We start from the raw sequence: 15560 nt of genomic DNA, 5'->3' as shown, positions 1-15560 counted from the left end.
TCAAGAGAGGCAACTTGTCCTGTCAAGCCCACAGTGGCAATCTAACAAACCCCCCTTTGGGCAAGGGGGTTCCCAAATGTTTTTATGCCATTAACCGAAGAGTCTGCGGACCCCAGGGTGGTACCCCCGCCGCAGGGGAACAATAACCATCTCTGAAGGATTTTAGTGAGCCAGACTTTTTCACAATTTTATGTTTACTGCTGTTGATAATAGCTTCAAAAATAACTTTAAGATAAATTCAAAAACTGTGTTTTTACGTTTTCCATAATTTACGTCATACCACTGCATTACTCATCCACTATGCTGTTAAAATCCACATGTCAACATTAATTTTTTAATGTGGGTCTGAATCAGTGGGGAGTATCAAAAGAACAAAATATTCATCACGTTTCTGCTTGCACAGTAACATATTAGTCTTAGTCGAGCAGATGGGAGATAATATCCACAGCATTATATTGTGACAAAACAGATAAGTTACTATTGCCTGTGACAGATCTTTCAAAGATCATCCAATTTAGTGCCACCCGACTCTTTCCAAGGAGAAATGACAAGAACTGTATTCAGAGTCTTTACTGCATTTGGTTTTGTGAAGTTAGGAACCATGAAACAAACCTTCTAAATCTGATTTGCCTCTGTACAAATGGAAATGATGCAATATTTGCTTCCACCATCACAGGGAGCACTATGTTTTATTAACTTACTGTGGATCTCTGGTGTTCTGTTACCTGCTAACACCAACTGTTTCCTTGTATATCATCTGAAAGACCTTTTGATTCTGGAGTAGATCCCAATGGGCCTGCAATTTAATTTATTTCTATGACAAATGACATTGGGGAGGTGAGAGAGGGTGAGTGGGATGAAGGAACATCAAATGGACTCACGGATAACTTCTAGTCCCCAAAGGTGGCATAGTTGCAAAAGGTGATAGCAAAGATGAACATGCTCCATTTGCAACTTGTGTTTTACCAAGGATAGGTTGTGTGGATCCTGCAAAAGAAGAAAGAGATTTATAGATTAATGAATTAATGGTACTCTGGTTTCCTCCCACATTCCAAAGATGCACAAGTTAGGATTAGTAAGTTGCAGGCCAGCTTTGTTGGCACCAGAAGTGTTGTGACACTTGCAGGCTGCCTCAGCACACCTCTGATACTAGTGACATATTTCACTATGTTTTTGATGTTTTGATGTACAAATAAAGCTAAACTTTATGAAATTACAAAGCATCTCCAAGCCCTGTTGCTCTATTTACCTTCTCAGTACTGTACACAATTATGTCCAATATGTCTTCCGTGAAATTTCTTTTTACCGAAGAAAATTTTAACAAAATTACCCAATAATTCGGAGATGGATACTGGTGCTGGATGAATTTTTGTGCATTCAACAGAAGCTGGGAGCAGTTTTATTAAAAGACATAATTAATGTGTGCAGCTGATGCTGCCTAGATGTACCAGCTTCAATCTTTGCCTCATATTATTAAATAAACATTAGTCTATCGGCCAAACCGTTTCTACAGACAGGAAGGGGCAAAGGTAGATTACTGGCACCTTAAAACCAGTCACTTTGGGCCAATGGGACTTGTCAGTCATGGGTGGGAGCTCATCTAGGAGAAAGAAAACTCTTAAACCTCCGCTGCCTTGTGGCTATACCCCCTCATGGTAAGGCTTTGAGAGTAAACCCTGAGGGAAAAATATGGAGCTGGTGTCCCTAAGGCAGTCCTGCATTGAGATCAATGCTGATTGGAAACTCCTGTAACTGTGCCAGTGCAAACTGTATCTGTCTCTGTATCTTTGCGTTCATCAGCTACATGGAGAAGGGGAGCCTGCTGTTACACAGGCAACAGCTTGCTCTCCATATTGTGCTGCCCTGGCTTGCATTCCTAGACAACTAGGATGAAATATCCATGGTCCACCTCAATCAACGGAGACCTCAAGTCTACGAGGAGATGCAAATGGTTTGAGGGTGTGGAGATGAAATTGAGATAACAAAGTGGGCAGCTGTGAAGATGATGGTGTTAAAGGAGGAGAGAGGAGGATTGATAAAGGCGGAGAGTGAGACCATGGGAGTGAAGGTAGTTAATATCTAACTCATTACACACAGCTGAAAAGTGGAAGCACAAACTGAATGCAAATATTCCAAAAGAACATGTTCAACTTATGAATTTTTTTTTGTGAGAAACACCATGTGCCATTAACTTGGGATGCTGCCCGGCCATTTGCTGTTATTTCCAACAGTACCTGACTTAACCAGCACAGTGGCTTCCAGCATGTGAGGTAGGCTTCCAGTGCTGGCGGGTCTGCTCAGTCTGCAGTGCTCTCGTCTCTGAGACGGGCTGCGGTACTTGTAGGCATCGAGCGAGAGGAACTCGCCAAACTGAACATGCTCGTCGCGCTTCAGAGGGGTTCCTTGGTTGGACCACGACAACCTTTGCAGGTGGATACACAGGCACTGAGGCAGCTGAGGAGGAGGAGGACAGGAGGAAAAGGTCAGGAACAATAGCACACATTGATTTTCTCAATTAATGACACCTCATAGAGATAATCTTCCACATTTTAAGTCTGCAACTTATCAATAGATTCCATAATGTTTAGGTGGCATGCTAATGTAGTTGTTAGCATAATGCTTTATGGTGCTAGCTGTAAGATCAGGGCTCAATTCCCGCCACTATCTGTAAGGAGTTTGTATGTTCTCCCCATGTGGATTTCCTGCCACATTTCAACGATGGACAAGTTAGGATCAGTGAGTTGTAGACATACTAGGTGCCAGAAGCATGATTACACTTTGGAAACAGAGAGCACATTCTGTAAGTGTTAAGGTCGTTATAGGAGGGGATAAGGTTGATGCTCAAGTTCAGATCCGAAATGGGGGGGGGAAGGCTAATTCCAATAGTGCACACACAGGATCTGGCAAAAGTAGATTGGGAGCTGATGCTTGTGGGTGAAACAACATCTGACAATTAGGAGTCATTTAATGGGAGTTAGCAAGGGTTCAGGGACAGCATATTGTGGTAAGAGTGAAAGGAAAAGATGGAGAGATTTGGGCACCTTGGATGAGAAAGGCTTGATCAGGAAACAGAAGCACATGACAAGTGCAATCAATGAAAATCTAGTGAGACCCCTTGAGTAATACAGAGGATGTACTTAATAAGGAAATTAAGAATAAAGATGCTTTTGAATATTCCTGGCAGGTAAGATTAAAGAGAATCCCAAGTCAATTTACAAGTATATTAGCAGAAAGATGGTAGCAGAGGAAGAATGGGGTCCCTTAGGGATGAAAGAGTAACCAATGTGGGCAAAATCCTAAATACATAAAAACATAAATGCATCTTTGACCAAGGAGAAGGATGTGGATGATAGGAAGTTGCTTTCCATCATAGGTTGCGGCACAGAATATAAGAGCTGGAATGTTATGATCATAACACAAGCAACTGGGATTTGTGTAGGTGGACAAAACAACCAGCTTTGAGGGGCTGGGTCAAAGAGCCCACTTATGTGCTGTACATGTTTGACTTTACCATCAATATCCTGGTCCCATCATCACACCACCCCCACCATCAATATCCTGGGAACACCATTGACCAGAATCTCATCAAGGGCTGAAGGGCTTGTTCCTGTGCTGTTCTTGGGATTTGGCCTTTTACTTTGAATGCTCAATCAAAAATAATTCCTTAACTCCTTTGTGATGTACAACTATTTACATCCAAAAGCAATTCCAATCCTTGATGCAAGCCCACCTTTCCAATCTTCAGCTGTTTAATGAAGGTTGTCCTCTGGTTTTCTGTAGTCTGTCCACTTTGGTTCTCCCCTGCCTAAATTTGTGAAAGAACGGAAAGGGTTGCCAGAACTTGAGTCAGTTAATCGAAATCTGATGGTCAATCCTCTCCAGCATTACACACTGCACAGGGATGTGGCACAGTGTATCCTTTTCCTTCCCGCCCTTTTCTCATCTCTGTGCTCTTGACTCATCCACAGTTAATCTAATGAACATGTTGGAGCTGCTGCCAACACGATAGCTTTAGTAGTATTTCTGGGAATTATACAGTACTGTGCAAAGCCTAAAGCATATATATATCTAAGAACTTTGCACAGTTCTGTATGATGGTTAAAATAGTATGGTGGTTGGGAAAAGATATAAGAATACTTAGCTTTATATTAGCTCAATAGTGTTAAGTGGTATTTGGTATCTGGAAAAATATACTATACAGTACTGTGCAAAGTCTTAAGCATATATATGTACTGTACTTGAAGGGTTACAGGTCACAAATTGCATTAACATGCAAAGTCATTAAATGGACTGTGCAAACCCAAGAAGCTACCTACCACATTGGGGCCTCTTGCACCATTTTCCCTGAAGACTCCAATTCTTGAGGGACCATGTTTATCAGCTGTTCAATTACAGCCCACGCCTTCATCCAACACTCAGCTTCCCCTTTAGGATTCATAAGGTTACCAATCAGGATAAGGAATCACTCCCTGCTCCCCCGGTCTCAAATCATTTCCATCCATCACAAGAGGCTTGTCATCAGCTAATTTCAACATAGACCAAGAATTAAACACATGACTGTCCAGATCAGCAAATTTCAACACTGACCAGGAACTGAACACATGTTCCTCCTAGTTTGCATCATGTGACATTTACAGTTCAACCACTGGGAAAGATCATAAATTTCTACCCTTGCCCAGTAAAACTTTCAGCCAACCTTTCTCCTCAATAATGTGGTTGCATTTCCTGACTCCCAAGTTATTCCATCCAGTGAGCAATCACTGCATTTTAATATTCTATTCTTTCAGACCAACAACACTGAGGTAACAAGAACAAGTGGTGGGATGTTGCTCACCTTGGTGCAGTTCTCACACACCACATCCTTAATGGTTTCTGAGGAGATGAAATGTTGCAGGCAGAGATCCAGAGACACTGGTCTACCCTGGAAGGTATTAACAGTCACAGAGTTAGAGAGGCATGCCGCACAGAAATAGGCTCTTTAACCCCACTGACCATTAACACATACAGTCCCTAGCGTACCTCAGACTTTTGCACAATACTGTATAAGGCTTAAAATAGGAAGGTGGTTGGGAAACAGAAGTAAGAGTACTGAGCTTTGTATTAGCTCAGAAGTATTACGTTTTATTTGGTAACTGGAAGGACCTTGCAGAAGTTTTAGGCACCCTCGATATATACATACATGTGCTTATGACTTTTGCATAACACTGTATGTGTACAAGTACATCCAAAAAATAACAGATACGACAGAGGATGAACTTCCAGCCCATACCCTGTATATTTTCACTACTATTACTCTCACCGATTAGGATAAGAAAAATAAAGTTATAAATTGTAAAAAAAAATTACCTTTCAACCTTGATGAGGTATAGGGCATACATTCATTTTCTCCCACTTTCTCTGAGTTCCTGCTCCCTAAATGCTATTTGAATTATGATAATCTTTCCTGGTAAGTGATATTCACATAGTTAAATAATCTCAAGAGTCCATGAGGATTATATCAGGGCACTACTGACATATCAGAATGCAGTGGGCCAGTGTTTCTCTAAGTGTATGGGAGGACTTTAGCTTTGTGTACAGCTATAGACCAGCTTTGTGGTTTAATACTGCAGTAGCTGAATGCACCATCCTTTGATTCTCTGTAAAGATCTGCTCATAATAAATTAAGTTCATAAACAACATCTGACAGCCACTGATCACATGGTTACTAATTTCTAGTTGTCAGCATGTAAATATGGCAAAGTCAGAGAAGTGTAATCAACACCTAATGGGAATTTGCTCTTACATGAGGAGAGTCCGCCCTGCAGATCATAGCGATTTACTGCTTTATCAAAACAACTTGATCTAACACGACATGGCTCTTTCACTCCTGGACATCTTTATACTTAGTCAATAAGAGATGTTGAAAATAAACAATACTATCTCATGTGTTTCCTACCCATATGTTTTGGACACTGCAAATCTCTTTAAGTCAACAGTAACGTCAGCACCTACAAATGGAAACAACACAGTGAACAATACCTATCTAAATATACCAATGTTTCAGGATGGAACCATTAAAGTGAACAATCCCTATAGAAATATACCAACATTTCAAAGTGGGACCATCAAGGTGAACAATCCCTCTCTAAATAAACCAGTGTTTCAGAATGGGACCATCAAGGTGAACAATCCCTCTTTAAATATACCAGCGTTTCAGAATGGGACCATCAAAGTGAACAATCCCTATCTAAATATACCAACTTTTCAGAATGGGACAATTAACATAGAACATAGAAAACCTACAGCATAATACAGGTGCCAAACATGTCCCTACCTTAGAAATTACTAGGTTTACCTATAGCCCGCTATTTTTCTAAGCTCCATGTACCTATCCAAAAGTCTCTTAAAAGATTGTATCGAATCCGCCTCCACCACCGTTTCCGACAGCCCATTCTATGCACTCACCTCTCTCTGAGTAAAAAAAACTTACCCCTGACATCTCCTCTGTATCTACTCCCTAGCACCTTAATCCTGTGCCCTCTCAGCCCTGGGAAAACGCATCTGACTATCCACACGATCAATGCCTCTCATCATCTTATACACCTCTATCAAGTCACCTCTCATCTTCTGTCACTCCAAGGAGAAAAGGCCCAGTTCACTCAACCTATTCTCATAAGGCATGCTGCCCAATCCAAGCAACGTCTTTGTAAATCTCTTCTGCACCTTTTCTACGGCTGCTTATTTTTATCTATTCCTGTTACTCTTCTTTGTACATCAGCTTAATGTTTTTCTGGGGTTCCGCATTATTAATTCTCACAGCAGCTCTCTCTAACAACCATCCTTTTCATTGCATAGGCAGATTCTGCTCCACTTCGGAGTTTGCAGATGATACTATCATAGTGGGCTGTATCTCATATAACAATATGTTGAAAGGAGATGGAAAATTTACTCAAAAGTTTTTGCTTTTCCTCAATGTCAACAAAATAATTCATCATTGACTTTACGAAGTGAGATGGTGCACATGCTCCTGCCTGCAACAATGATGCTGAGGTTGAGAACTTCAAGTTTCTAAGTGTGAACATCAAAAATAATCTTTCCTGATCTTACCACATGGGTGATACAGCCAAGAAAGCTCACCAATAATTCTTACTTCCTCAGAAAGCATGAGCACATCAATTCTTGCCAATTTTCATTCATGCAACATTCTATCTGGATGTATTACGGCTTGGTATGACAACTGCTCTGTACGAGACTGCAAGAAACTACAGAACTCAGCATATCATGGAAACCAGCTTTCCTACTTTGGACCCTGTCTATACTTCTTGCTTAAGCAGCCAGCATTATCAAAGATTGCACCCACCAACCCTGGACATTCTCTCTTCTCCCTGCTCCCATCAGGCAGAAGATACAAATGCCTGAAAGCACGTACCATCAGGCTCAAGGACAGCTTCAAGCCCACTGTTACCAAAATATTAAATGGATCTCATACAGTAAAATGGACTTCTGACCTCGTGAGGTCATTATGATCTTGCACTTTGTTGTTTACCTGTACTGCACTTTCTCCGTAGCTGTTACATGGATATTGTTTTATCTTGTACTACCTCAGCACATTGTGTAATGATTTGATCTGTATGAATTCCTTCCCTTCTGCAACCCTGATCTCTGACCAATTCTTCTTTAGTTCTTCACTAGCGAATCTGTAGGGTTCTGTCATTTATCCAGTTAGTGACTGGTGGACTCAGCAGATCTGCAGGGTTCAGTTGCTCATCCAGTTACAGTGATCGGTGGACCCAGTTCCTTATTTTCTGGTACTAAAGATACACAGCCATTTATTTTTTAAATCTTTAATCAGGACATTTGAAGGATGCTTCTTTAGTACTGCACCATTCACAGCCTTGAAACAACCCAAAACCATCTATAAATCTTGTTCTAGTACTAACTCAATCAATTTAGAGTCCCACCGCACAAAAACAGGACCACTGTATCCATGCAAGCCATCAAGTACCTGTCCCATTTCCCAGACATCACACCACTGCCTTCAACAACATGGTATGCTGACTGCTCGACTAAGTTCCCCTTAAATGTTGTTAGAGTATCTCCACCATCCTACCATTTCTCCCAATCCTTCCTCAGGACCCACCATAAAGAATGTTCTAGCCAAAATGTAACACCTACATTTTTCAGGATTCGACCTGTCATCTCTCTGCCCATCTTCCCAACTTCTGCACATAGCAACTTCCATAGTGCAATAATAATAATCAGTTCACTTTTTTAGTAATTATTACTTGAAGATTGAATATTGCTCATAGTTCCTGAGATCGTTAAAGAGATCCTTTATGTCCAACTAATTAAGCAGACAAGCTCTTGGTTTTCCAACCAAGTGTCAGTAACAGCCTCAATGCTGCATAAGACAAAAAAGCAGCTTGGAATTATGTTCCTACAATTCTGGCTTTCATTACATACATAAAGTGACAGAGCCAAACTCAATGCCTTTACAAATATATGGTACAAAACAAGTAACTGTTTAAAGTGAAGATGGTACATACCCACGTCACTGTTGGAATGCTGAGGGAGAGACTGTCAAACGTGTCGTACCTGACAGGACTCTGATGAGAAAAGGTGTAGTTAGTAATGGCATAGTTTCTCCCTATAGCGACAAATCTAACATGCCATGACTGGAGGGTGGGAGAGTACTGGTAGTGATTGCAGTGCTAGCAGACATGGTCTGTTTGTCCTAGTTTCACAGCTCACTGGTTGCAATGCCAAGGCCACTGACAATGAGTAAAACTTGAGCAAACTCAGTACAGGCAGATGTAGTGGTCAGCAGGAGTAACAGCATACAGAGCTCAAAGACCAGTCTGTTTGCACCTGGCCATTTATTTCACAAATATATAACTTTCAAGGTGCTCGAGGAAATATAGTTCACACTGGGAAATTTTTATTTTATATAATATATTATTTTATTTTTAATTATTAAGAAATACTGCACAGTAACCAGACCCTCCGGCCCAGCAAACTTGCATTGCCCAATTATATCTATGTGTACAATTAGCCTACTAACCCGCACGTCTATGGAATATGGGAGGAAACCAGAGTACCAGAGGAAACCCACACAGTCACAGGGTACAAGGTGATAGACAGCATGGGCTTCAGCATGCCAGACAACTCCTTACAGAAAGTGGCACGAAAGGTACCCAAGTTACTAGCAGTATGCTATTACCCCATCCCAATTTCTGTTATCCAACTTACAGGCCATTAGGAGGGAAATTCAGCATTAGTGTTCAACTCACTTCAGTGACAGAACCACATCTGCAAGGAATGATTGCAGGCTAACAATCTTGCCTATGTTCAGCATTAGTGGCAAAAGCCACATTACCCCCCACCCTTTGCACTTTACATCCATAAGTGCTAAAGCCTTGTGATGAAAATACGCAGTAGGTCAGTTAGCACCTGATAAAAAGGCAGCAGCAATTGCTGAGTACATATCAACTAGCCAGATTGGAGATGATTGGATAATCTCCCTGTCAATCAAGTTTCATGGTCATAATGATGTGAATGCCCAAGATTAATTATTCCTCATACCCATATCTAGCAATCATCTACTCTTTACACTTTGATTTGTAAAATAAAATTACCTGGCTATTACTGGGAGAAGCTGCTATGGTTTGTTTCCAGTGCTCTTTGAGAAGACTGGTTACTGAGTGAATTGTTTTTGTTTGCTAAGCTGACTGCTCTCTGAAAACTATACGCTTGGCCCTACCTCTAACTCATCAGCTCAAACAGTGTTAGCAATAAGTACTCTTCAGAATACAAGCCATGTTATGTCATTCTGGAGAAATAATAACTGCAAGATAGATGTTCTCTTCACAGATACCAGTCAGCATACTGAACATCTACACTTTCAGAGAGGACTTTCTTTCCAAATCTCCAATTCAGGGAAAGTACAGGAAGACTCTGGGCCATGAACAACTATAATCACTAAGAGGAGTGAAGAGTTTACACAATGGCAAATAACCCTATTGTATTGCAAGCCAATAGTCCATAAGACAGAGAGCAGAATGAGGCCATTCACTCATTGAGTCTGCCCTGCCATTCCACCATGGCTGATTTATTATCCCCCTCTATCCCATTCTCCTGCCTTTATGCCCTAATCTTTGACATTTTTTCTATTCTACAACCTATCAACCTCTGCTTTAAATATAGTTGATGACTTGTCAAAGCAGCACCTGCCTCTCTTACAATAGTGACACAAGTGGTTTTCAGTATTTGATTGGCACACAAGGGGGCAAATTGATATCGGATAAGTAATACTAATATTTACAATCCAAGTCTGGTTCTCCCTGCCCCATCTCACCCCTCCACCCAAATCATTGTCAGTTTGAGTTCACAGCTCTCTTGCCTGAAGGCTGCTAGAGTCAAGTTATCCATCCCAAGCCAGATGGGATTGGACCAGATTCAGGCTAGGTTGTATACAGATGCTGGTAAAGTATGCAGGTTGAAGTAAGACTGTGCTATCAGCCTATTCATCTGTTGAGATCACGATGATCTTTTGCACATCTTTGATCAGTATCTGGTGTTCCATCCTTGCAAACCAGTAATTTGAGCTTCTAACTTCTACAGCACTGGTCAGACTGGTTATAGAAAATCTATTAAGTCCTTGTATCGGCCGGCATCAGGTCAGATTTCAGTTTTATACAAAACCATAAGACTATCAGATATAGGAGCAGAATTATGCTTATTTGGCCTATTGAGTCTGCTTCACCATTTCATCATGGCTGATCCATTTCCCTCCCAGCCTCTATCTCCTGAATTCTACCCATATCCCTTCATGCCCTGACTAATTAAGAATATATTAACCTTGCCTTAAATATACACAATGACTTGGCCTCCACAGCCACCTGTGGCAATGAATTCCACAGATTCACACTCTCTGGCTAAAGAACTTCCTCATCTCCATTCTAAATGGACGTCCCTCTATTCTGATGCTATCCTCTTGTCACAGAAATCCAACCTGAACAGAGCACTAAGGGAGCACCGACATAAAGAGAAAGAAGTATCTTGCTTCACGGATTCACTAGTAATACAAACACTGGAGAGTAGTCACCTGTTCCCCATCACACACCCACCTGTTGCTCACATTGTTTACACACCATGTTACTGGTTAGTCGGCCGTGGAAAGGGTGCTGAAACTTCCAAGGACGTGGTGGTGGCAGCAAAGGCCCTTGAACAACAAAAGAAATCAATCAGCAGGGGGAATAAAACTTGCAAATGCTGGAAACGCTCATCAGATCAAGCAGCATCTGTGCTGGGAGAAATGAGTCCTTCAACAGTCCTGACCTCTCAGACCTGAAATATTAACTGTATTAATCTTCCCACAGACCTGCTGAGTATTTCCAGTTCAACACACACACACATAACACTAAAGGAATTCAACAGGTCAGGTGGCATCTATGGAAATGAATAAACAATCGCTATTTCGGGCTGAGACCATTCTTCAGGACTGCAAAGGAAGGGGGAGAGGGGAAGGAGGAGGGCTATAAGACGTTAGGTGAAGTCTGGTGGGTGGAAAACATAAAGGGCTGGAGTGGAGTGGAAGGAATCTGATAGGAGTGGAGAGCAGACCATATTAGAAAGGGAAGCAGGAGGGGAGCCAGGGGCGGTGACAGGCAGATGAGTAGAGGTAAGAGGCCAGAGTGGGGAATAGAGGGAGGGAGGGGGAGGGAAATTTTTTTTACCAGAAGTTTGGAGGCTACCCAGATGGAATACAAGGTGCTGCTCCTTCACCCTGAGGGTGGCCTCATCATGGCACAAGATGGCATCATGACATCATGGCACATCATGGACCGACACTTAAGAATGGGAATCAGAATTAAAATGTTTGGCCACTTGGAAGTTCCGTGTTTGATGGATGGAGCGGAGGTGCACAACGAAGCGGTCCTCCAATTTCTGATAGGTCCCACCAATGTAGAGGAGGCCACATTGGGAGCACCAGAAACAATTGCTAATCCCAGCAGATTCTCAGGTGAAGTGTTTGGGGGCCCTGAATGGAGATGAATGAGAAGGTGTAGCACTTCTTTCACTTGCAGGGTAATTGCTGTAAGGGAGATTAGAGGGGAGGGATGAATGGACAAGGGACTGATGGAGGGAGTGATCCTTGCTGGAAGTGGAGGCGGAGGGAAGTAATGATGTGTTAAGATGCTTTCCAGTGATTTTTTGATTTTTGCTTTCATTTCAGATTTACACCATCAGCAACTTGACTAGAAAGGGAAAGATAAATAGATCGGGACAGCTGGGAGAGCTTCACAGAGCATTGACTAGAAAAGGCTCAAAACAACCTCAGAGAGATAGCAACAAAATCAGACTGTAACAAGAGGGCAACAATGAATTATTTTGTGTGCTGTTATCATCATGGAGTAAATCATATGCATCTAGATATTATAGATGAAAATAACTTATTGAGACAATCTCCAGAAGAAATGCTCAAACCAAATGTGTTGGTAATATCATAAAACAAAGAAATAGGAGGAGGACACCAGGCCCCTAAAGTCTGCTCTGTCATTCAATATGATCATGGCCTCAGTTCTTCATCTGTGCCAGTTCACAGCCCCCAATTCCTAAGTCTGCCTAGTACGCTAGCCAGATGATGGACAGTAAGGAACCATGTTTCAGCTCTTGAAATGTGCCGCATTAACTTGTTTGTCTGTAGGGGAGAAGGAGTTTGGCATCTGACTCTAGTGGTGCTGTGAAAGGGAATGAGAGAGATCTTCCAGAGGGCATATTGGTGAATGCTATTCAGCAATTCCTTGCTGCAAGTGGTTATGTTAGGATGACAGGGGAGGGAAGAATGGCCACTGTGTCTTTGCACAAGTCTGTTAGTTCAGTTGGGATGGTTTTTGGGGCTCATGAAGCTGCTGTTAACTTCACTCTGCCGCTTAGTAGGATGGAAGATGGCTACCATAGTGGCTGATTGTTTCTGTAGGAGAGACGTGTAGTTAGGTTAAAGCTGATGGAGCCTTACTCTGACCCTACTTCACCTAGTATCGTCGCCAGCCTCAGAAAGTGGAACAGCATCTCCCAGTAACAACAATTCTCATCATTAAATCCAGAGAGGAGAAGATGATATGTAAATATAATTGCTCCTGCATATCTCCTATTTCTGGCTCCACTTGTTTCATCTGCCAGCATGCGGGCTCTGGAATGGGTCCAAAACTTCACCACTTCTGCCTCCCCTTTTAAGATGGTAATCTTTGTCTTTGACCAAATTTTTGGTTACTTAGTTGAATAGTCCTTCATCAATTTTAACCAATGAGTGAAATGCTTTTAAACTGAAAGCAGGTCTTCACAGAATATTACACAAAACTGGTCACATTGGGTACCTTCAAATCATAAACGATTCCCACAAATTTTCAATGGACATTCTGTTGTCTGCATGTCTCATGGGTTTAGTTTCTCAGCTGAGGTTGTGCTTGTTGCCCAGTCCTTCACTGTATTGACTTGGCTACTGTCACACTCAATTGAGTACCAATGTCACTAAGGTATATTTTACTATGAAGATTCTTACTTCGGCTCCTGCAGCTCATCTGGCTTTCCTCGAATTCTGGTGGACTCTATGAAAACCAAGGAGATAGAGAGATTACCAAATCTGATGGAAAGCAAACAATAACGTTTGCTGAACTAAACAGTGTTTGCTGGTTTCAGCTCTGAGCCATTGGGAAATAAGTCAAGTTGGCTCCAATCAGGTCTGAGATGACATGACTTTGCAAAACATTCAAAATACACGTTGCTCTATACTTGTATGAGACCAATAAAACTTCCAATGTTTAGTGTATTTCATAATGCAGGATATCCCAAAATTCATCACAAACAATGAACTACTGTTTGTAGTGTAGTCAGGCATTTACATACAAGCATGGCCAAAAATGTTCACACAGGGGCTACTTTCTCAGGGGGCTAAAGAAATTTGACATGTCCCCATTAATCCTTAACCAATTTTTCTGAATGCAGCATAGAAAACATCCTATCTGTATGGATCACAGCTTGGTCTGGCAACTGCTCAGCAGGTGACTGCAAGAAGGTGCAGAGAGTTGTGGACATCTCATCACAGAAACCAGCCTCTCCTCCATGGACTCTGTCTATACTTCTCGCTGCCTCGGTAAAGCAGCCAACATAATCCCCACCCCAGACATTCTTTCTTCTCCCCTCTCCCATTGGGCAGAAGATACAAAAACTTGAAAGCACGTACCATCAGACTCAAGACAGCTTCTATGGAATAGTTCCCAGTACAATAAGATGGACTCTTGACCTCACAGTCTACTTTATAATGATCTTGCGCCTTATTATTTACCTGCACTACATTTTCTTTGTAACTGTTACACTTTATTCTGTATTGTTATTGTGTATATATGATCTACCCTGTAGGAGCTCACCATCCTAAGATGATCTATGGTGTGTTTTCTTTACTACAACAAAGACACCTCAAAAACATTTCTTAGATGTAGAAAGTGATGTGAAAGGTGTGCAAAATGCAGAAGTAAATGCAAGAATTCCTCTCGTCCAGTCTCAGTTGAATGGGAGCAATGTTAATACTCACTTTCATTGTGTGACGGGGAAAAAGTCACCCTCCTTACTTTAGCTTGAGCCCACTGATATAAAACATGTCAGTCAGATTCAGAGCTGTTTGTCACATGTACATCGACACATACAGTGAAATGCGTTAACAACCAACACAACCTAACCATGTGAAGGGGCAGCCTGCAAGTGTCGCCTCATATTTCAGCGCCAGCACAGCTCGTCATGCAATTGTAACTTATTTCCAATTTTCTCTGTGGAACATTGCTGTAGTAATCCTAAAATGTGAGAAGAGAATGATCAGAGTATTTAGTTCTGGTCAAACTGTTGTCTTAGACATACCAGAAGGTAATCATCCTTCTCTTTCAGGGAAGATCAAGAGACCTCAAAATCCTGATCATGTTCACAACTGTTGGGACACAATCCCAGCTTAAAGCTTCTTTACCTGCAGAGACTGAATGTCGAATAAATGTGCAACTGGAGAATGGCGATCATGCTCATCCTCCAGAGCAGAGGTGAGGATGTGGAACAGTTCGTGAGCATCCTGAAAACAGAAGAATAGTGTCATGTAGCAGGAAAGCACTCAGACCAAGAACAACGCACAATATAAATCAAAACCCTATTCTGTGAGACAAGGAACAAGATTGATCAAGTTTGATTTTATATCATATTACTGTTTAAGAGCAGACGTACAGCATAGGAACTGATATCAGCAATAGAAACTCAACAGGCTACTGATTAACTCACTGAGTCCTTGAGACATAGGAGCAGAATTAGGCCATTCGGTCCATCAAGTATGTTCTGCCATTCCATCATGGCTGATTTATTATCCCCCACTAACCCCATTCTCCTGTCTTCATCCCATAACCTTTGATACCCTGAGTAATCAAGAATCAACTGACCTCCACTTTAAATATACCCAATGACTTGGCCTGCACAGCTGAATATGGCAATGAATTCCACTGATTCACCACCCTTTGGCTAAAGAAATTCTCCCCCATCTCTAAATGGAC

General features: G+C 41.7%; 1 protein-coding gene across 2 annotated transcripts in view; it reads right to left on the bottom strand.

Annotated features, from left to right (window-relative positions):
* LOC132403980 (ubiquitin carboxyl-terminal hydrolase 30-like) overlaps positions 1 to 15560 on the bottom strand; it is a 40555-nt gene that overhangs the window by 6899 nt on the left and 18096 nt on the right. For both annotated transcript variants that reach the window (XM_059987878.1, XM_059987879.1), the window contains exons 5-12: positions 14993 to 15091; positions 13541 to 13586; positions 11106 to 11200; positions 8526 to 8585; positions 4835 to 4921; positions 3731 to 3805; positions 2235 to 2454; positions 882 to 987 (exon numbers count right to left, since the gene is read on the bottom strand). In XM_059987878.1, coding sequence (XP_059843861.1) covers positions 882 to 987; positions 2235 to 2454; positions 3731 to 3805; positions 4835 to 4921; positions 8526 to 8585; positions 11106 to 11200; positions 13541 to 13586; positions 14993 to 15091 — 788 coding nt within the window. The remainder of the gene's footprint in view (positions 1 to 881; positions 988 to 2234; positions 2455 to 3730; positions 3806 to 4834; positions 4922 to 8525; positions 8586 to 11105; positions 11201 to 13540; positions 13587 to 14992; positions 15092 to 15560) is intronic.

Source organism: Hypanus sabinus, chromosome 13 (genome assembly GCF_030144855.1).
Source record: "Hypanus sabinus isolate sHypSab1 chromosome 13, sHypSab1.hap1, whole genome shotgun sequence".
NCBI lineage: Eukaryota > Metazoa > Chordata > Chondrichthyes > Myliobatiformes > Dasyatidae > Hypanus > Hypanus sabinus.
This window is presented reverse-complemented; position numbering and strand designations above follow the sequence as displayed.